General features: G+C 46.5%; 1 protein-coding gene across 7 annotated transcripts in view; it reads left to right on the top strand.

The window, feature by feature from the left end:
* Positions 1-21,035, top strand: part of EFCAB6 (EF-hand calcium binding domain 6) — a 215,066-nt gene that overhangs the window by 26,726 nt on the left and 167,305 nt on the right. For 6 of the 7 annotated variants that reach the window (XM_074326517.1, XM_074326519.1, XM_019715052.2 and 3 more), the window contains 2 exons: positions 766-854; positions 9,015-9,081. In XM_074326517.1, coding sequence (XP_074182618.1) covers positions 766-854; positions 9,015-9,081 — 156 coding nt within the window. Of the gene's footprint in view, positions 1-765; positions 855-9,014; positions 9,082-21,035 lie in introns of those variants that run through there. The other variant, XM_074326521.1, reaches the window with a different exon arrangement.

The raw sequence follows: 21,035 nt of genomic DNA, 5'->3' as shown, positions 1-21,035 counted from the left end.
AAATGTTATAAGAATAAGACTAGTACAAGCAGTTACCTGTATGGCGTAAATAATACCGTGTACTCTTCACCCGGCTTTGCCAGTTGTGAGCATTTAACCTCATTTCCTTCCCTGTGATCTTCTGTTGTGTATACATGTGTGTATGCAACAATACTGTACACGATATACACAAACAATGTATACATGATACTTTTCCTGAGCCATTTGAGGGGATGTTGCTTATATTATAGTTCTTTACTTCTAAATACTTATGTGTATTTCCTAAGAATAAACACTGTTACATAATCACAGTACAGTTATCAACTTCCTTAAATTAAATGTTGAAAACATAATTTTATTTAATCTAGAGACTATATTGACTCACTTGACCCAATAATGTCCTTCATAGAATTTTAAATTTTAAAGTGACTTTTTTCTACCTTAAAAGTATATGAGTGTGCAGAAAGTTTACATGACACTCAGAGGATAAAATGGTCCGGGTCTCAGCCTCTTGGGAACTATCTCTCTATAGTAGATACAGTTCTACTAGTTTTACTTTATGTTTTCGATTGCTCTTGATTTTAGATAATTTTGTAGACAACTTGTGGATTCCTAACTGAGCATAGATGGTATTGAGCTGTTTGTACTTGGTTTGCCGAGAAGGCACATGGACTAAGTAGCGGTGTTCGCTAGAATGCCCAGCCTACCTCACGTCACAAAACCTGTGCTGTCCACCGCTTGGTTCTGAATCTCTAACAGGCTCTCATTCTTCTCGTTTGAGTCTAGATCCCCCTCACCAGTTCTGGTGCCGTCCCATACCTTGAATTCCTGTCCAGATTTGGTGGAATTGACCTAAATATAAATGTTATAAAGAGGTAAGTTTTTTTTCTGCCTTATATGAAAATGTGAAATATAGGGCTCAAGGTCATTGGAGCTAATCATGTCAACAGCTGTAAATGGAAGATGTGTTCGTAGAGCTTGTCCCTATAGATCTCCCCCAAACTCCGAGTCAAGCCATTGTTGTTCTCAGTCTAGTTGTGCAGCACGCAGCTCACTGTCCCATGTTGGTATAATGGGCATTGCACTCTACCCGGCTGCACTCTACCAGGTCGGTCACCGACTGGCAGCCCACGCAGCCCAGCTCCAGGGAGAGCTGTTGTTCACAAATCTAGCTGTAGAGGGCGCAGCTCACTGGCCCCTGTGGGACTCGAACCGGGGACCTCGGTGTTAGGAGCACGGAGCTCCCACCACCTGAGACACCGGCCACCCCTTGTCCCTATAGCATTTAATAAAGTTAATCCTGAGTCAAAAGTTTATTCAGTTAAGAGTCTAACATCTATACAGGATATAGTTCAGAATAAGAGAAATAATACTGTATTAAAAATGGAAACAGCGAGTTAAAATTAGACTAACATTTTAGATGCAATGTATTTCAGATTTGGATGTAATGAATTTTAATTTTGAAGTAAAAATACTAAGATGCCGAAATAAAATTGGTTCAGTTTTACACATTTTAAATGTCTTTCATAGGAAAGTGATGATTTTTTGGGAGCTAGAAATTAAATATTAAAAAAAAAGATCTTTGTATGAGGTCTTTTGTATTTCATAACTTTAGCATAACCACAGGGCTCATTTGCTTTATCTGTGAAATGAGAGTGTTAAAGTATTACCTTTAACTCTCTGTCAGCTATAAAGTTTTTTCATTCTAGTGTATAATGTAGGAAATATTGTTTTAGTAAAAAATTATTCATTTAGATTATCTACTCTAAATGAATAAGCCTCATTTTCTCAGAAATTGCGTAAACAATTATAATAATTAAATTTGGTCCTGAAATATTGGCAAATTTTAGTATTAAAGCTTTCATGATTGAATCCATCATGGATGCAGCTTAGATGTAAGAATTAGTGAGGCAGGAGAAGGGGGAACCGGGGAGCTGCTATTCAAAGGATATAGTTTCAGTTTTGTAAGATGAGAAAATTCTTGAGTTCTGTTGCACAACGATGTGAATGTACTTAACATTGCTGAACTGTACGTTAAAAATGGTCAAGATGGTAAAATTTATCTTATGTGTTTTTTTTTACCACAGTTAAAAATAAACTAGTGTAGCAGTGCCAACAAGACTGACAAAATATTGTACCCTCCATGGTGTGGGACTTCGTTATGCTCTGTTTAGTTCATGCTTAGTAAGTGGTGGCCTAAGATGATTTCCAGGCTCATTCAAAAGAATGACTAGTTTTATAGATGGCATCGTCATGTTCTTGACCTAAAATCACCCCCATTTGGGAGATAAGGTTTTTTCGTGGACACTAACCTAATTTGAACATTCTTTGTTGAAAAAACTACACAACTGGAAAAACTGAAAGCAGGAGAGTTCTTTCTCTCTCTTTCTTTTTTTCAAATTGTGAAACATCAGTCTAATAATTTGAGATGAAAAGGATCATAAGTTACTTAAACATAAAAGGCTATGTATTTATACTAAATTTGAAAGATTCCTAAATTTGAAGCTAAATTCTCTTTATTGTTGAAGATGAAGCATTATAGTGAATGGAGACGTCTCTTTGTAGTAATATGGTAGGATATATCCATGAACCGCACTCCCACTGGAAACTACTAAAATGCTGGCTAAAAGATACAATATTTTAATACATTACTGAGCTGGTAAGAAAGTAAGTAATCCCCAGAGACCACACATGAAGTGAACATTGGAGTACAGAGAAGTGAGCATTCTGAAAAGCCAACTAGTGCCTTGAGGGCATTGACCAAATCCTGGTGAATTTGTGTGTCAGTTTTGTTGGCTATTTGGAGTGAAGGGGACAAGAGACAAAGCCTAGAGGGTCTGCCCAAGGTGGAGGAACCTAACAGAAGCCCAATACATCTAAAGTTGGGACATCTATGCCTTCAGTAAGGATAAGTTACAAGTATAAACCTGCATCACAAAGGACACAACAAGGAAACCTACCTGTTTTGACATTAGCATTGGGTGAATAGAGGAAAAATATTGTATGTAATTCCAAGTTGATTTACATGCAAGTCTATGCCCGAAATAATGCTACCTGTGTGGTTCAAAAAGTCCAGGCTAGGAATTTACTTAAAGCTGGTCCTGGACTGGGTATGTCCTTCTGTGAGGAATAAATATTCATCCTAGCCCTTACAGAATTTCCACAGATAAATGACCAAGTAATATCTGACCACAAAAAAAATCTTGAAAACACATGAAGAAACAATGAAGACTGCAAACCAATAGAAACAATGTCTAGTAGAATATTAGATCTGTCAGTTGCAGAATCTAAAAGTAGTATTTTAATGTGTTTAAAGAAATGAAAGAATGGATTCAATATATGAATACAAAACAAGAGGAGATAATAATAAAGATTGGAAGAAGTAAAAAATGAAACTTCTGGGACTAAAAGATATAATTGTAGTTATAAAATTCATTGGATGTGAGAAAATAGTGGGTTAAACACAACTGAAAAGAGCATTTGTGGAGTGGAAAATAGATCTGAAGAAATTATCCAGAAAGCAGCACAGAACGACATACAAAATACAGACGGCAGAAATGAGACACGTAGAAGATGGGAAGAAAAGGCCAAATATACTTCTTACAGAATTTTCAGATATATGAGAGAAAGAGTAAGGCAGAGACAATATTTGAAAAGATAACGGCTGAGAATCTCAAGCCAGATAATAAAAAGAAATGCCTATCATATGAAATGCCTAGACATATCACAGTGAAACTGCAGAACATAAAATCAAAGAGAAAATGTTAAAAACAGTGAGAAGAAAGACTGAATTGACTTTAGAGGAGTGACAGTTAGACTGACTCTGCTGTGTCAACAGTGACAATGAAAGGTATAAGACAGTGGAATAATCTCTTCCGTGTGCTGAAATAAAATATTTGCCATATTAGAATTCTATGTTATATTTGTAAGAATAAAAGCTTTTTCTGTGGGAATCCCTGGAATCATTTCTTCTTCTTGCTGTAGCGTATGCTCATCCACTAGTAAAAGAATATTTGAAAAGGGAGAAATATCTGGCACCTTTGCATGTGGTGTTCAAGGTTACCTTTCAACTAGAACTTGTATACTTTCTTCATAGTGACTTGTATAAAAATAACAGGCAGCCTTTGCGGTCACTGAATTATCAGGTCATTAGAGTTGGGCTGAATCTTAGGACATTGACAGAGTTGCAGCTCAAATTCCCTGAATTTGTGGTGGTCGAACTTATTATTCTGGTTACAGCACTTCCCTTCTAGAAACATGGTTTGAGAGGTCACATGTTCTGTCAGCCACACCTTGGTGCCCTTGACAACAATATGTGAACATAATACAGAAATGGTGTGTCACCTGCTCTGCCCTGGCCGTCTTAGACTTACCAGAAGTGTCTAAAAATCACTATACAAGGAAGTTCCTGAGTGTCCTATGGTGGTTGATTAGGTTGGAAGCAAGATGAAGATTCAAAAGGACCTTTTGCTTCCAAAGGCATTTAAGACCTGGAATGATATCAAAAAGTTTCTATGCCTCCGAGTGTGTGAAAGCTGATAAGGACAAAATATGGAACAATTATTGTATCTAACACAGAGGGCCTCACATCATCTGTAATAATGGTAGTATCGTCATCCCTTCAGAAACATCCAAGGAATCGTTCTACTTAAAATGAGTAAATTGCTTCTGATGGACGTGTAGGACATTTCTGCATGTGGGTTGAGTGTCTTCTGCATATTAGATAATGCATATGGCACTTGGCACAAAGCTGCCTCCCTGGAGAGTAACTACAGTTGTCCGTATACAAAACAATCGAAACATCTTAGTAGAAGTTCTTAAAAGTTTTCCGAGCACCACACAAGCTGATTCCCCACAATGTTCTGAAGAACTTATTAAAGAACCTGATAATTATGTTGAAGTGAAATTCATTCACGAAGACCATGTATTGGCCTTCAGGGCTTTAATTAACAGAGCAGATGTGACACTGACTGTAGCAGGTAGACTGTGGTAAAGAAGAAAAGCAAGAAAGAAGGCTTTCCGCCAAGAGAAGCAGGATGTGGAAGGGAAAAGGATCATTTGCTACAAAGAAACACGCAGCTAAAGGAACTCCAGAAAAGGACCCTGTACAGCAGGGAAGAAACCTTCTGCGTAGCATCCTGAGTCTGTCTGCCTCTGAAGGTCAATTCAGCTTGGACAACTTATTTGCATTTCTGAAGACTAAAGACAGGATAAAATCAGTGAGCAACATTTAAAAAAAAAATAAAGATTGAGGGTGAAATAAAGACATTTTCAGACAAAAACTGAGAGAGTTCATCTCCTGCAGATCGTGACTGAAGGAAATTCTAAAAGATACGCAAAAGGCCGAATGCAGGTGATCCTCGGTGGATCTGCAGGGCGCTGTGATCCTGCCGTGCTCCCCAACAGGTGCTCCTCGTTCACTGGCTTCCAAATCCCCTGGCTTTCTTGTTCCTGTCCTAGGGTCTCCGACAGGTTGTTCCCTCTGTCTGCAGTGTGCGCCCATATAGATCACTCTTCCTACACTATTTAGGTTAATACTCATATGGGGTCTTCTCAGTCTAGAATGTGAGCTCCGTGAGGGCAGGGACCTTTATTGGTTCTATTTATTGATGTACCTCAAGCCCCTAGGACAGCATTTGGCACATAGTAGGTGCTTAATACATACAGAGGGTGCCAAAAATTGTATACACATTTTAAGAAAGGAAAACTGTATTAAAATTGTAACGTACCGATGACAAAAGATTAATACAAGTCACGTTTGACTTCTGCAATTACAAAGAGTTGTTCAAAGTGGTCACCGTCAGCGTCTGGACACTTCTGATGACGGCGAACTACTGCTTGAGCAACGCTGACCAAAGTGTCCACTTGCATACATTTTTTTGGCACCGCCTGTATTTATTGAATAGATGGAAAAAAATAGCAATGAAAACCAGTAAATGACACATATAGTCAGAAACCTGAGTGAATTTCACAGACACAATATGGAGTGAAGGAGCAAGAAACAAAAGAATGTTTATATTCATGTGACGTTAAAAAAAGACAAGTTGAACTGGATTTTTTAGGGATACATCCCTAGGTGGCAAAATTATAACCAAATAAAAGCGAATGATATCGTAAGTGCTAGCATAGTGGTTACTACCGGGGTGAGGAAATATTACGATTGGAGAAGAACAAACCAAATGGGCGGCTTTTCGTGTTTGGCTTTAGTTCTTGATTTGGGTAATTGTTATAAATAGGCATTTGTTTTAATTATAATTAAACCATGTACCATGTTTCCCTGAAAATAAGACCTAGCCGGAAAATCAGCTCTAATGCATCTTTTGGAGCAAAAATTAATATAAGACCTGGTCTTATTTTACTATAATATAAGACCGGGTATAACAACATAAAATATAACATAACATAACATACATAACATAACAACACCGGGTCTTATATTAATTTTTGCTCCAAAAGATGCATTAGAGTTGATTGTCTGGCTAGGTCGTATTTTCGGGGAAACACGGTCTATATGTTGTATGTATTTTTCTGCAAGTGGGTTATATTTTATAATAACAATTTAGTCCTTGATTAATTTAATAAACAGCTGAAGAAAAAAGTGAACTGTAAGATCAGTCAGAAAAAATTAGCCATAATGCAGCACAGAGACATAGAAGATGTACTTGGAATTCTATAAAGAGAGGAATGAGAGATGGGATGGGGCTGATATCCAAACAACAATGGCTGAGGACTTTCCAGAGCTGATGAAAGGTACTGTCTTGCAGGTTCAAGAGGCCAGATCTCAAGCAGGATTAAAAACGGGTTGGGGCAGAACCCCAAAGACAAAGTGATCTTAAAAGTAGCCAAAGGGTAATATTTAGGCAAAAGTAACTTCTGAACAGTGGCAGTGGAAGCCAGGAGAGAAGAGTGGATTCATAACTGTGATGTGTTGGAAGAAAATCACTGCCGTCCTAGAATTGTGTGTCTAACAAAAATATCTCTCAGTATTTTCAACATTAAAATAAAGCCATTCTCAAACAAACATGGGTTTGGCTCCCAACAGACCCAGTAAAGCAATTCTAAGGTTACAGTTCAGGTGGAAGGACATGATCCCAGATGGAAGGTTTGAGATGATGCAAGAAGGAATGAAGAGCAAAGATGGCAGTGGATACATAGTTAAATCTAAATATCAACCGACTGTGGGAAACACTAGCGACTGTAGGAAATGATGATGCCTTTGGGAATTTAAAAATAGAGGTAAAACACACGGTAGTGGTAATATTAAAATTGAGAGGACGGACTGGAATTAAATGTTCTAGAGTTGTTAGTTTGTCCAGTAGGAAGATAAAAGTTTTAATTAACTTAGACTTTGAAAAGGATGCAGGTTATAATTTCCAGAGCAACTATTAACACGATTAAAAATGGAGTGAGTAACTCCCAAACTTGTACAGGCAAACAAGCGGAATGATAAAAACGGGATCAGCTCGAAAGACCAGAGGAGCAGAATGGGTAGGACAAATAGAAATTGTAAATGGATCAGTAATTATAATAAATGTTCCACTTAAAAACAAAGAATGGCTGGATAACAAATAGTAAAATTTACTGAGAGAAAAACTGAAACCTGTGTTTGTAGAATGGGTGAGAGTGAAACGACTTAAAAAGACATCCCATCCCAATAAATACTACAGAAAGCTGGGCTAGGTTCTCCTGATCAGACCCTGAGACGGAGTGTCGGGTGCAGAGTGTAGATTAGGGGAGACGCTGTGAAGGGAAGAGGGCTGGAGCGGGGCTGGACAGAGGGAGACGTGGAGCTGCCATGTGACGCAGGCTGAGAAGCATTGACCCTCTGGGGAGGAGGGTGAGGTGGGGGCCGAGTGCCAGCCGGGGCTCCAGACGCACAGCTACTGCTCCGTTTCTCCAGGTGATGGGGGGTATGCAGACCTTTGTCTGACTTTTATCCTTTAAATTGTAAACATTTGTTACAAGTAGTGCTTTCTATCTACTTAATACATAATTAAAACAACATTAAAATATTACATTTAGCAAAGACTCATAAGACTGGATTCCTGGCAAGGTTCCGTCTTCAACCTGGGCGTGGCACCTCACCCCTCTGAGCCTCGGTTTCCTTCTGTGTAAAATGAAGCTAATTTCTGCCCGAGACGCGCCCGTGGCTTCCCTTTACTCTAGCGTGAAGTCCAGACACTTGATCGCGGCCTGCCTTCATTTTCTTCATGGCACCTGTGACTATCCCAGCTTCCGTTACGTGCTTGCTTATTTCCTGTCTGGCTAGCACTTGCATCAGCCTTTTCCAGACTGGGAACAGCAGCATCCTGGGCACCACCGTGGCCCCAGGCCTGGGTGTAGGAGGCGCAGGCTGAGTACAGAGGTGCCGCCGCCACCGAGCAGAATGAGTCTGTCGCTTCTTACCCCACCCCAGCCCGACCAGTGGGTTCCAAAGAGGGGCTCTGAAGTGGTTTGTAGATATACAGACAATGCGAAGTCAAAACTGGTTAATAAGGAAAAGCCGATGGAGCCGAGGCGTGGTGTAGACACACATCCACCATGGAGTCCTTCATGAGCGACTGAGAGGGCACCTCAGCGTGGGCTGGGCGCCTGCAGGGGTCAGAACCAAGAGCAGCAGCAGAGGGTGGGGCCGCTCCGAAGCCAGACCACCTGGGCCTGACGCCTGTGCCTCCGCTTCCCCACGGGGACCAGCTGGGATGGTGAGGGCGCCTCAGCCGCAGAGTTGTTGTGAGGATTGAATGAGGGGGGCTTGGCCATGGTAAGTGCTCACTGAGTGTCCGCCCTCCTTACTCACGGCTCACGCTAGCCCAGGAGGAGTAAATGCGGTATTTCATTTTACGGATGAGGAAACTGAGGCAGGGAGAAGCTAAGTAATTGGTCCGAGAGCACGCTTCTGACAGATGCTAGTACATGAGAAATACCTTGCATTTAAAAATATGTAATTTAGAAATCCTTGTAATTTTGAATGTTGGCATGTCCTATATAAACCTTTATTTGGGTAGACATTTTAACAAAAAGTTTTTGTTTTGAAGGGGCAGTGGAGATCAAATGAATTGCTGTCGGACATTGAAAGAACTTGAAATCCAAGTAGGAGAAAAGGTAAGAGACCTTTTAAAAAAATCCCTCCCCGCCCCACCCTTTGTCAAAAATAATTGTTAGCAGAGGTGGATGATGTCAAACGAGCCACATCCTGTCACCTGTGTTCTCCTGTCAGAGTCCTCGGACTAAATAGTTCTTGTAACAAGCGGACGTGAAAGCCTGTATGCAGACGACTTTGACCGCCTGGGTGGCAGCTCTTTGATGAATACGCCAGCAGAGGCCTGGAATATTAAGTGCTTTTGTATTAACTTCAGACCATTACTAGTAGGGCTGCCCTTTCTGTGTTTGTCTGAGACTGAAGCAAGGTCTTCTTCAGAAAGAGAAAACGACTGCTTTTCCACTGTAAATGCCGATAAGACCAGCATGGTAAAAATAATCGGTAAACTCAATGTGATAGCTACTGCGTCTGGAGTCATTTGGCTGCAGCAGCCGCTCTGCGCATTTAGAGAAGGAGCACGTCGCTTTGTTCCCGTTGGCTGCTTAGGGCTGGGTGTCACAGTGCAGTCAGGAGGGAGGACGTGTTGATGACATGGAGGCGTTGGAATCAGACCCCTTTTTAAAATGCATTTGAACCTGTCAGTTACACGAGCAGTTTGAGAATCATGGTTTAATTTATTTGATTCAATGTGTTGATTTAAAATGTGACAAATTTTCTTTCCTTTTTGAACTCTTCTGAGATTTTCATGCATTTGAAAATCAAAAATAGCCAGAAATCCACAAAATGTCTGTCTGAATTTTCCTGGCTGATGCCACGAACGCCAGAACATTCTTCTTAGTATGATAATGTTTTAGCATCATGTGCTCCTAAAAATCTAGTTTCACTATAGTTTATATTAGTCGGAACCTGGCATAATTATTTGCTTCTATTGTGGTCCGTTTGTTACTCTGTAAGAAATATGTAATATGATTGATATTATTGATGGTATGTGTCTTTAATTTTTAATTAATACTTTACTAAAGTATTAATCATAAAATTCTGTTTTTGACAATCACCGTATCAACATGTACTGCTATGCATTAGTGTGGACATAAGTTAGGACTGGAAATTACTGAAAAGAAGGCTTTGATGAGGAAAGCTGAACGGAAACTCCACCACTAACCATCCTGTCATCTAAGCCAGGGGGGTCCACAATGCAGCCCACGGGCCAACTCCATTATTAATTGGCCTGTAGCAAATTCCAAAAATATATTTAGTTCACTTAAATAAATCAGGTGAGGCAATACGTACTTCACCTCGAGTGAGTGGCCCGGCTGTTTGTGTATTTTACCGCATATGGCCCTTGGTGAAAACCATTGAAAAAAGTTTGGACGCCCTGCCCTAAGCCCTCTGTAGCCCAGCCCCTGCCCTTTTATCCTGTCAGTAGGAGAAGTCCTCCCACTGATTAAGAGTTTAAACCAGTGCAGCTTTCATGAGACTCCTGGTGAGAACAGAAAGGTGCCAGTGAAAGGCTGAGAAGCGTGGGATTGAGATAGCCCTACCTCCCAGGGCAGCTCTGGGATCTGACACGCGTTCTGGCCAGCGTGAACTGTGGCCCACGTTCCACCTGTGACCCCAACCCTGGGTGGGCAGGTGGAATGGGCCAACACTGACCTGGGGACCCATTCAAACCTGGGTTTCTGCCTTGGGGTTCCCCCATTTACCAGTGAACAGCGTGGCCTGTTTCTTCATCTGTTAGTGGGGAAAATAATACCCACCTTGACGTGCTGGTGTGTGGCTTCAAAATATCCATTATGAAGCACCCAGCAGCCTGGACAGTGCCAGCTATTATGATTGTGCTTCTTCTGGCAGCTTCCTTTGAAGCGCAGGTACGGATGCGTGAACCTCCTCCCTTCCCACCCACATGCCCTCCTGTGTGTGCTGTGTGCCTCAGCGCATTCCCACGTGTCTCTGGTCCTGCAGCTGGTGCATACATGGAGGTGGACACTGAGAAGTGTGCCGCGCAGTTACTCACGGAAGGCGCCCTTTCAGACATGGGTTGTCACTGCTGGGTGATCGCTACCGTTTGGGAATGAATGAATGTTAAGTGTTTTGTTTTAAATGGAAGCCCTCATGGCTCACTGGAGCCAGGAATGCAGGCAAATGCCTCTGAATTTGGGGAGCCAGACTTTTCTAAATGTATGTGCGTTCTAGCACTGATAAACGAACAAATAATTAGCAGTGGGCTCCCCAAACTGACCGAAGCCCAGTGCTTGTTTTTCCTAATTGTTTCCTTCTGCGGCGAGCTGGGTCTGACGGCTGGTTCCTCAGCCTCCCCGTCTTCACGTGCACTTGGCCCCGCCAGCGTAAGTTCATGCTTACGCTCACTACCCCATCAGACCCTCCGGCTCAGAGCCTCCTCGTCTACGTCCGTCAGGGGACAATTGGATGCTCCAGCTCCCGTCTCGCTGTCTCTCCGTGGTCATGCTCCGTGGTCATGCTCCTGGCTTCACGGGACGGGGCTGCCGTCTGAGCCCGCGGCCCTGTGTCGGGGGAAGAGGAAGCTCTGTGTGCCTAGGGGGGCCCGGTTCTGCTTTCGCTGGCACTCAGCTTCTGCTCAGCGGGCACTCGGCCTACACGGGCCTCCTGCCCTCACTCTCCTGACGCCTGCTTTGCACTTGGTCACATTTGTGCTTCCCTTTGGCTCTTGTTCTGCCCCTGCACTGGGCATCCCCTTGACCGGTTGTTGAGTTCTCTGGCCTGCGAGCTCTTTGCTCTCATCGTCTCCTAGGAGACAGAGGGAGTTGGTAGGAATCAGGCACCCTGATTCCAGCCTCTGTAGCTTCCGACGGGGGGCCTTGGGCAGGTCTGTCTCTCACTGTGCTGAGTCTCCTTCTCTGGAAAGTGGACACAACAAAACCGACTTGTCAGGGTGGTTACAAGAAGAATGAGAACAATGTAAGTGAAGCCCTCGGCATACACTAGGTGCTCAATAAATGCTAGTCCTTTCCCAGCAGTGAGGCTGCTCTCCCTTGTCAGGCACTCTCGAAACCCTTCCCATTCTAGGCTTTACCTGCCACCAGGTGCCACCCCCTCAGCACCGAGGTGTTTGGTTGTTCTACCCTGTGAGAAACAAAATCCAACGGGACTGGCAAGACAGTATGAAACGTCTCATCTCCTTCAAGAAGGAGTCAGGAGGGTGGGCAGGCCCAGGGCCAGCTGCGTCACGTCTCCTCTGGTCACCCGGAGGCTTGACCTGCAGATACTGCGATGTCAGGTGTTTTCTAGTGTTTCACTTCTCCCAACACGACTATAACACGGGGAAACTTCTCCCCGTGACTCACAACCCAAATTATGTTCCACACCCAACCCAATAACTGTAGTGGCATTGGTTACTGTCGTGTGGCAGCTGGGCCCCCTCCCTGAAGCACATGGCCACCAGAGGGTGGATATCTGAACAAAAGGGAAACTGGAGGGTTTTGTGAGAAAGGAGAAAAGAGGGTCGAGGTGAATGGATTTGGGGAAGACAACCAAGAGCGCCTGTGTCAGCCCCACGGAAAGGTCCCCTGGGCTGGCTGGCCCTTCCTCCAGCTCTAGTAGTAATAACAGCACTGGCTGAGCGCTTCTGAGGAGCGGTTCTGGGTACTTTCCTGGGCTGCATCATGTTGTTCCCAGGAGAACCGCACCAGGACCGTTGATGGACGGAAACTAGAAGAGGCTCGGCAGTGTGACGAAGGGCACACGGCTGCAATGGCTGCCTTGGCAGCTTGGCGCCAGAGTCCGTGCCCTCCACCCTGGGGCCCTGCCTCTCGGAGGGCCTCTTTCAGAAGGCAGTGCAGCTCCCTTTGCTGTCAGCGTATGTGACTGTGATGCCTGGAGCGGGCCCAGTCTGTGACAGAGAGAGGTCTGTTTACCATCACCCTGGGATGGGGGGTTGGGTTCCAACCAGAGGCATCTTTTTGTCCCGGTAGCGTCTACTTCACATGGGCACTGGGGAGTTTCCTGGTCTTTACTCTCCCTGGCGTCCTGCTCTCATACTCCTCCCCAGCTCCTCAGCGGCTTGTGTTTCCTGCCTGCCCCCGGGGCCCCGGCTCCATCCTGGAGCGGTGGCCGTGTCCAGGCCCGAGACGTAGGTCTCTGGTCTTCAGGTGAGGAATCTGCCAGGACAGAAAGGACCAAAGGCTGAGTGTGCTGCCAGCTAACTGCATTTTGGTCCTTTTACTCTGTTTTATCTTTTGTCAACTCCCCACAGGAGGGTAAGGTGGAAGTGAAAGGAGAGGCTGACAAAGGAAGAAAATCTCATCTTGCCACTTGAGGTGGGGTGGACGCTGTCCAGGGAATTCCGAGAAACAGCAAGCTGTTCTGACCCACCCGAGAACACAGTGTATGCTTAGAAATGACATGACTCGCTCCCCTCCACACACACAACATACAAAAATGCTCTTCTTCAGTGAAGACTAGAATGCAAGAATGCGTAATTCAGTTAAAGACATAAACAAACAAACACATCCCAAGCCCCAGGCTGTTTGCTGTCGTACCCAGTCACCACCCTGCTCAGGGATGCTTTTTTAAGCCTGGGCGCCACGATGTCAGAACATCTGGTCTACCCCGTCAGCCGTGACTAGTGTGTCTGTTGGGCAGCGACTGATCTGACACAAGTTTTTATGGGATTACCCTGGTGCCTTGGAGTTCTGTGGGTGCAGCCTTAGTCATTTCGGAAGCAATTAGTAAATAATTAGAGGTACGAAGCTGCTTGCTTTGTCTGTAATGGCCTCATGAAGAAGAGACAGAAGTGATGGGTAGATTCATTTTCTTATATAGGTGAATTTTCCTTAAAACATTTAAAAAATGATGCTTTGAAGAATAAAGAAACAGTTGCTGGAATCACAGCCATGTCATAAACATACCTTAACATTGTAACACCACATTAGCATGAAGGAATGTACTGGAATGCAGTCTGTTTGCCTAATAAAAAGGCTGTGTCAAACTCAAAATGAGGCCATTTACTAAAACACACAAGCTTTTGGTTAATTTGCAATATTCTCCTAATCCCTCTTGTATCTGCTCTACCTTGGTGCGCTTGGTATTAATTGCCTGTTATAGCAGGTATTTGAATACATCTCCTCTTTCATCTGAAGGAAATATTAGCATATCGCAGAGCTGTTGGGACAGATTGCGTCTGAGGCACTTTTTCCTCCCCGCCGAAAAGCCCATCAATCATAACTGGATGTAGTGATTAATAATGTCACAGCTCTTACCCGTGTGTCTGCGTGCAACTAAATGCAGAACAGCGCTTACATTTTGAGCTAGAGAATTTCACATAACACAATAATCAGTTGGCATTTTATTTTTTAAAAAAATCATATTGAAAACATTTCTACCCCAGGACCTATTTTTGGTTGCTCTATTATTAATTTGTACAGGCTTGTCGGGAAACGAAAGCAAAGATTCTGTTATACCAGAATTTGTAATTATTTCAGACTAAATTTATCTTTTCTTTTAAATAATATCTTCCTGTATGTGGCAAATCAATAGTACAAATAAGATTGTAGGGGTGTTTGAAAAGCCCGGTGCTGGGGGAGCAGGCTGGAGCCCCAGGACTTAGCTGAGTGTGTGTCTGAGCAGCAATGCTCCCATCTGAGTGACCCTGAGCACAAGTCTCGGCTGTGAAAGGGGGAAACGGTATTGCAAGGCTGTTGCAATATCGTTGAGATTCTATGTGAGAATAATTATGAAGTTACCACAGTGCCAGAAGTTACTCAAAAACTGAGGAGTTTGCATTTCGAGGCAATAAGACATGAATTGTCACGTGGAAAGTTAAATGATAGTATGTGGTCATTTTGAGTTTAAAGCTGCAGAGGGGGAGGGAGGAGAGGGTTACCTGCTGATGGTGCCACGTTTATATTTCCACCCGGATCTCGGGACTCACCACTGTCCACAGAGCAAATCATAACTTCTGACTGTCCTCCTTGCCAGCCGCCCCCGAACCCCCAGAAGCTTTCTTCCCTTGGCCTCCCCCCTCCTTTAGTAAACTGTTCTATCGTTCACTGAGTCATGGAAGCAGAAACCTAGGACTAGGCTTGATACTGCTGTCCCATATCCAGTCCACCAGCAAGTTCCTTTCTGCTGTGCTGTGAACGCCGTCACCTCTCCATCCCCACCGCCACCATTGTCCCTGCCCTGTGCTTTGTCAGCACCCCCTGGACTGCTTTTCCTGTTCCTCCTGGCCCCTGACAACCTGGTTCCACACTGCCCCAGGATTAGCTGTGGAAAACGTAAGTCAGGTCTCATCAGACTCTTCTAGGTAAGGGGCCCGTGACCTTTGGTTGCCTGGCTGATGGCTCACCACGAGAGATCTCTCCAGGGAGATGTTTTTCATTACGCTATCGAAAATTGTGTGTTTTCGTTAACACTTAGAACACTGAGATTTTGGGTTGTTTACTTGTTTATCGCCAGGGCGAGTTTCCTGGAGAGGGCGCCGTCTCTGTCTTGCTCACAGTTGTAACTTCAGTGCCTTGAACAGACCCTGGCACAGGATAGCAACTCAGTAAATACCTACAGGGCGAAGAAATTAAGTTCTGTTAGGAAAGTTCCCAGTAATTGGAATAGCGGGGAAAAACCATGAGGAAGGCAAGACTGGAGCCTGAGTTGGACCCCAGGTGGCATTTGAATGCGTGTGGAGGGAGGCTGGAGATGGGAGCTTTCGGGGCTGCAGTCTCGTGTAAGAAGGGGACGTGGTGATGTGGCCGGGGCAGTGAGGACACGAGCCCTGTGACTGTTCTGTGGAGAGTTCTGTTTCTCAAGGCAGGATGGGACAGGCCAAGTTTGAAAGGAAGGCTGGAGAAAAAGATGGAAGCATTTGAAGGTCGGGTATTAACCCTAAAGCATGGGGTGAGGTGTGCAGGTGGAGGCGCTGGTGGTTCAGTGAAGGTTTCTGAAAAGGGGCTTATGGCAGGAGGAAGGAGGGGTGAGGAGATTGATGTCAGCAGTGTCATGGACGCAGGTGCAAAAGCAGCGGGAGGCAGAGGTACCCCCGATCAGACCTTGGAAATAACCAGTGGTCATCACGTCAGCCTAGCTGGCTGGCTGAGCACTTCCGGTGTGTGGGGTCACCATGGGGTTCCTGGAGTGGCCTGGCTCGCCCCTCCCAGCATGCAGCTCGGTCCTGGGAGCCAGCGGGGGTCCCGGTGACAAGAGCCCCAATGTTCTTGGCCTGTGGTGCCTGGGGTGGAGCCCATCCTACGGGTGTGGGCTGAGTTAGAAAGAAAGGAGAGGCAGGAAGTATTGCTTCTAGATTTGGCACCTTTTAAAGCCCAGGTATTTAGATTTGGGACTCATTTCCACTGCTGTGTCAGAAGTTCGATGGATAGCTAGAATTTCTTATTAGACGTCCTTAAGCTATATGTTGTAGGCAAACATTTTAAAAATGAAAGTCCAATGTGAGGGAAGGTTGACATGGCCTGGGGTGCATATACCAGCAAGTTTTCCTTTTCACCTTGGCTACAAGGAAACCCCAACCCAGATTTATGGGCCGTTGCTCCATGATAGCAACCGTAACTTCTTAGTTGCTTTAGGTCTTTCATAGTCAGCTCCCTTTTCTCTGTTTTCACGAGTCTCATGTAGAAGTCTTTTTATGTGAGCTTGTTCAGGTTTGGTAAAGGCAGGGTTCGCATACGTGCAGCGAGTAAATGCATCGTCCTCGGCCCGTGGGGGCGAACGCCAGAGCAGGAGGAGAAAGAGTCACCCTGGAGGTACCGAGGCACAGCCTTTGTTAAAGGTGAGCAGCGCAGGCCACTCCTCCCACACGTCCCCAAACGGAAAGTTTGTGTTTATGAGGTTCTGAATGTGGTCTAATTTTTTCCTATCTGGTTTGGCTCATCTCTACCAGCTGGTAAATAGGAAATGTTCACGGTAGGAAGCCAATACTCTGCAGAGTGTAAACAGATGGAATCGATATAAAGTGACAAGTTAGACTGTGCTATTGAGAATACGGAGCCAAAACTAAGAACATAACAGTCAAGCTACTTATTTCGTTCCAGTTCATTTAGTCCTGAATAGCGTTTCATGTCTGCACAGCTGTGTTGTTCTTTTTTCTCCCCCCTTTCTTTCTTCTGGGTTGATAATGACAATTTCAAAGAAAAACTTTAATTAAAGATTTTATACGAAATAGCCAAAAGTAGAATAATAAGGAAAATGAGCATTGATGTGTTTATTGTCAGAGAACTCCTTTTTCATGGTTTCATTTAAAAAAAATTTCCTCCTTCACTTTGAAATGGATTTAGTTGCGGTGACAGAAAGGTGCCAGACTGACAGCAGTGCCCCTTCCCCGGAGCTGCAGAGCCAAGACAGGGGGGTTGCCAGGGCCCCGCCCCTTGAGGTGCAGTCCGGGTGGGATGCGTTGCCGACCCCCTTCTGCCAGAAACCGGGTGAGAAAAAGGGGCTCCAGGCGAGGAAGGGAACAGAAAACAGCTAATCGGGAGCTACTCAGAATAATACAGTTGCAGGAGGTTTCAGTTACTGGGCTGCATGATTCTGGCGCGAAGAAACTTCCCCTCTCTCTGGGCAGGGCCAGGCCCCCAGAGGCAGCGTTTCTGCCTGAGTGGGGGTCTGGGCCTCGGGGGACACAGGCCTTTTCTCACCTCCTTTAAAGTCTGGGTGGTCATGTTTATTTGGGCTCACAGCTTTCCTTCCTGGAGCTCCAAGTGCTATAAAAAGAATCTTAAACAAAGGACTGCAGAGTAATAATAACAGCCACTGTGAGCAGTTTCGTGACGCATCGGAGCTCAGTGGGGTGCAAACGTGAAGCAGTGTGAGTTTCCGCTTCGCACTGTCCTCAAGCAGGCACGACCAAACCTGCCCTCTTTGTCCCTTCAGGATAGCTTAGGCCGATCTGGTGGCTGTCAGGTCACATTTGGTATAAACAAGGCCATGCAGGCTGGTCCAGTTATACACCTCCAGCTCAGCTCCAGCTCAGCGGGCCTCTCCTCCCTCCGTCCAGCTCGAGGGACCTGCAGTGAGGGCACGGCCCGCGCACACTTCCTGCTCTCCCTCTTTCTGCTTCCTTTCTCCCAGGTTACGGGGCCTGTGATGAGGGCTGACGAAAGGGAGCCTGTCTTCTGTGGGCTGCGTGGAAAGGCTGTTCTCTTACAGGGTATGTGGGGGTTATTAGAACAGTGCTCTGGGGCCTCCAAACGCTGTGGTTTCCCGAGGAGGAGGCTCAGCTCCGGCCTAAGCCCTCTGGACCCCCGCAGCTCTACTCCTGGTGGTCCGCCTCACAGCCCCAGGCTTCTCGGCTCCCCTCCGCTGATGAGCAGCCCCTGGGAGCAGGGCAGCTCGAGCTTCTACCTTTCCTGGTCTCCACTTAACCCATGGAAAATCCACACGTCCTGTCCATGCCAACAAGAGGCATGCAGATTGCTCTAACCTGCTCCCCCCCCCCCCGCCCCGCTGTATTGTCTCTGTCCAATTCTCAGTTCCGGTCCCAGGAAGGTGCAGAGCAGATCACTGAGTCCTCTGGGAAATGAAATGCCTATGTGCCCTTCTTCAGGGACCTCTGCTGTCTACATAAGGAGTTCCATGGCTTACAGAAGCTTCTTCCCCATGAATGCTCCAGTCACCCCATCCATCTGTCATCCATCCTTCCATCCATCATTTATCCATCTGTCCATCCATCCTTCTGTCTGTCCATCCATCCATCCATCCATCCCCCCTCATTCCATCCATCATCCATCTATTCACTCTCTCAACAAACATTCGTTGATCCAGGCCCCGTCCTTGGCCCTGGACTCCTGCCCACTCAAGCCCTTCTGCCTTCTCGAGGCTTCTGTTAACGTGGGCGGGGCAGTAGGGCAGTGAAGGGGGTGGAGGAGTCGGCTGGGAGGGGAGGAGTGTGGTTCAGCCTCGTTCTGTTCCCCACACGAGTGTGTATTGTTCTGGGTCTTTGGCTCTCTGTCAGCAGCTCTGCTGACCGTGTACTGAGTATGTCCCCTGTGAGGCACTCGCACACGTGAGCTTTTCACCTCAGGCACCGCCCACAGCAGCTCACTCATTCCCCTGTCACAGACGAGGAGGCTGAGTTCAGGGCAGTCAGGTGGCTCTTCCAAGGTGACCTGAATAATAGCATGCAGCTGGGATTCAAAGGCTCCTTTCGGAGCCTGTGGCTGGTCGTGCACTATTCTGCCCCAAATAGTGGGTAGCGGGCCCCTGGCGGGTCCCGGCTGCCTGAGTCTGGACAGGGGCGGGGTGCATGGCTGGGCAGAGAAGACTCTGGGCGGCTTCTGAAGAGGCCCATTTCCTGGGCCCCGAGTCTTTAAATTCATACCTAACTGTTCTTTTGGTTTTCTTTTTAAATCCTCAGTGCTGCTCCTCGTGTTCGTGTACACAAAGCCCTCTGACACTTGTCACCCCCTCAGATATGAGTGGGAGAGCATGGGGGAGAGCGGGACAGGGGACGTGAACTTGTTCTGTAAGGATCATAAGTGTGTTTATCTTCGCGGACCAGACGCTCGGTCCAGTTACTCGACTCTGGCCTTGAGGGGAAGTAGCCACAGGCAACATGTAAATAAACAGGTGTGGGTGGGCGCCAGTCAGATTTGCTTGGGAACCTGAAATTTCAAATGTACGTAACTCGCACATGTCACAAAATATCCTTCTTTTGATTTTTTCAACCATTTAAAAATGTGGAAAGCACTCGTTAGCTTGCAGGCATACCACACAGGCAGCGGGCAAGAGTTTGCTGCACCAGGAAAGCAGGACAGGGTGTCGGGCCTCCACAGGGAATGGAGCCAGGCCTGGAGAGCGTCTCTCTCGGGCTGATCTCTCGGCAGCCACAGGGCAAGAGGAAGCAAGAGGCAGTGGCCCTCCTTTTGTTAACGGTGCACCAGTTTTCCCCTCCCTCCCTGGGTCTGGCCCTCCCGGAGCACTGCTGCCTGGAAGCAGTGGGGCCCTGAAGGGTGGGGAGGGTCACCTGGAGAGCAGAGGCCAGGAGTGGGGAGAGTGCACAGGAGGGAGTTGGGTCCCAGTGTAGGCAGGAATACACCAGGGTGTCAAGATAGAAGTCAGGGGGCCAGTGACAGGTGGGGGCGGGATCAGGAGAGTCGCAAGAGAAGGCACCAGATCCCGCCCCAGAGGGGACACTGGCAGGGCCAGGCAGGGCGCACTGGCAGCAGGCAGCATGGTGACCCACTCTGCAAATATTGGCGAGCACCCACTCCGTCCAGGTGCTGGACAGAGTCCCAAAGACACAGCAGCAAACAAAAGCAAGTCCCCCCCACATGGAGTGTGCGTTTTGGTGGAGGAAGAAAGACAATAACCAGAAGAAAGATGAACTGCCCAGGTGCAGGTGAATGTGAAGAAGGAAAATGTAGCACGTGGTCAGAGGGCATGAGGGTGACTTCAGTGCAGGCCGTGGAGGCCGGTGACGGAGTTGGGAAGGCCGGAGGGAGCTGCCCCGCAGGGGAGACCTGGCTGCATCGCCTTGGGGGATGAGCGCTGGTGTGTGTGAGAAAGAACAGGGAGCAGAGGGAGGAGGGGTGAGTGGGAGGGGTGAGGTCCACAGGGCTTGGTGGGGGGTCAGACCATGTGGGGCTTGGCAGGCTGGGCGAGGACTTTCCAGGCTGCACAGAGACCCTGCTGTGCTTGTGAACTGAACTGGTTCAGTATGGCTGGAGCCAGGACCTGTGGGGTGGGGCGTGATCGTGAAAGTGGGAGCTGGCGTGGGGGTGGGAGGGAAGCAGGAGACAGTTGGCTCTTAGTGCAGACTCATCCCAGTTACACCAAAATGGCAAATGTCTAGCTGGCCTAGAAAGGAGCTAGATGCTGCCCACACCATCCTAGTTTTCCTCGTTACCGTTTCCTCTCCTGCCCTCTTCTCCCTTTCTAAGCAGCAGCGACAGGGGTGAGGCAGGGAATGGCCTCGGCCCGGGGACCCCCGCCGTGCACGTCCTCTGTACCTGTCTCTTCTGTCCTGCCCTGCACGGGACAAGTTGTGCACATCGCGGCCCTCACGTTGCTTTTGATAAGCCTCGCCATCTGCAGC

The sequence above is a fragment of the Rhinolophus sinicus genome, linkage group LG02, assembly GCF_036562045.2.
Source record: "Rhinolophus sinicus isolate RSC01 linkage group LG02, ASM3656204v1, whole genome shotgun sequence".
NCBI lineage: Eukaryota > Metazoa > Chordata > Mammalia > Chiroptera > Rhinolophidae > Rhinolophus > Rhinolophus sinicus.
The sequence above is the reverse complement of the archived record's forward strand: the minus strand, read 5'-3'. Positions and strand labels throughout refer to the sequence as shown.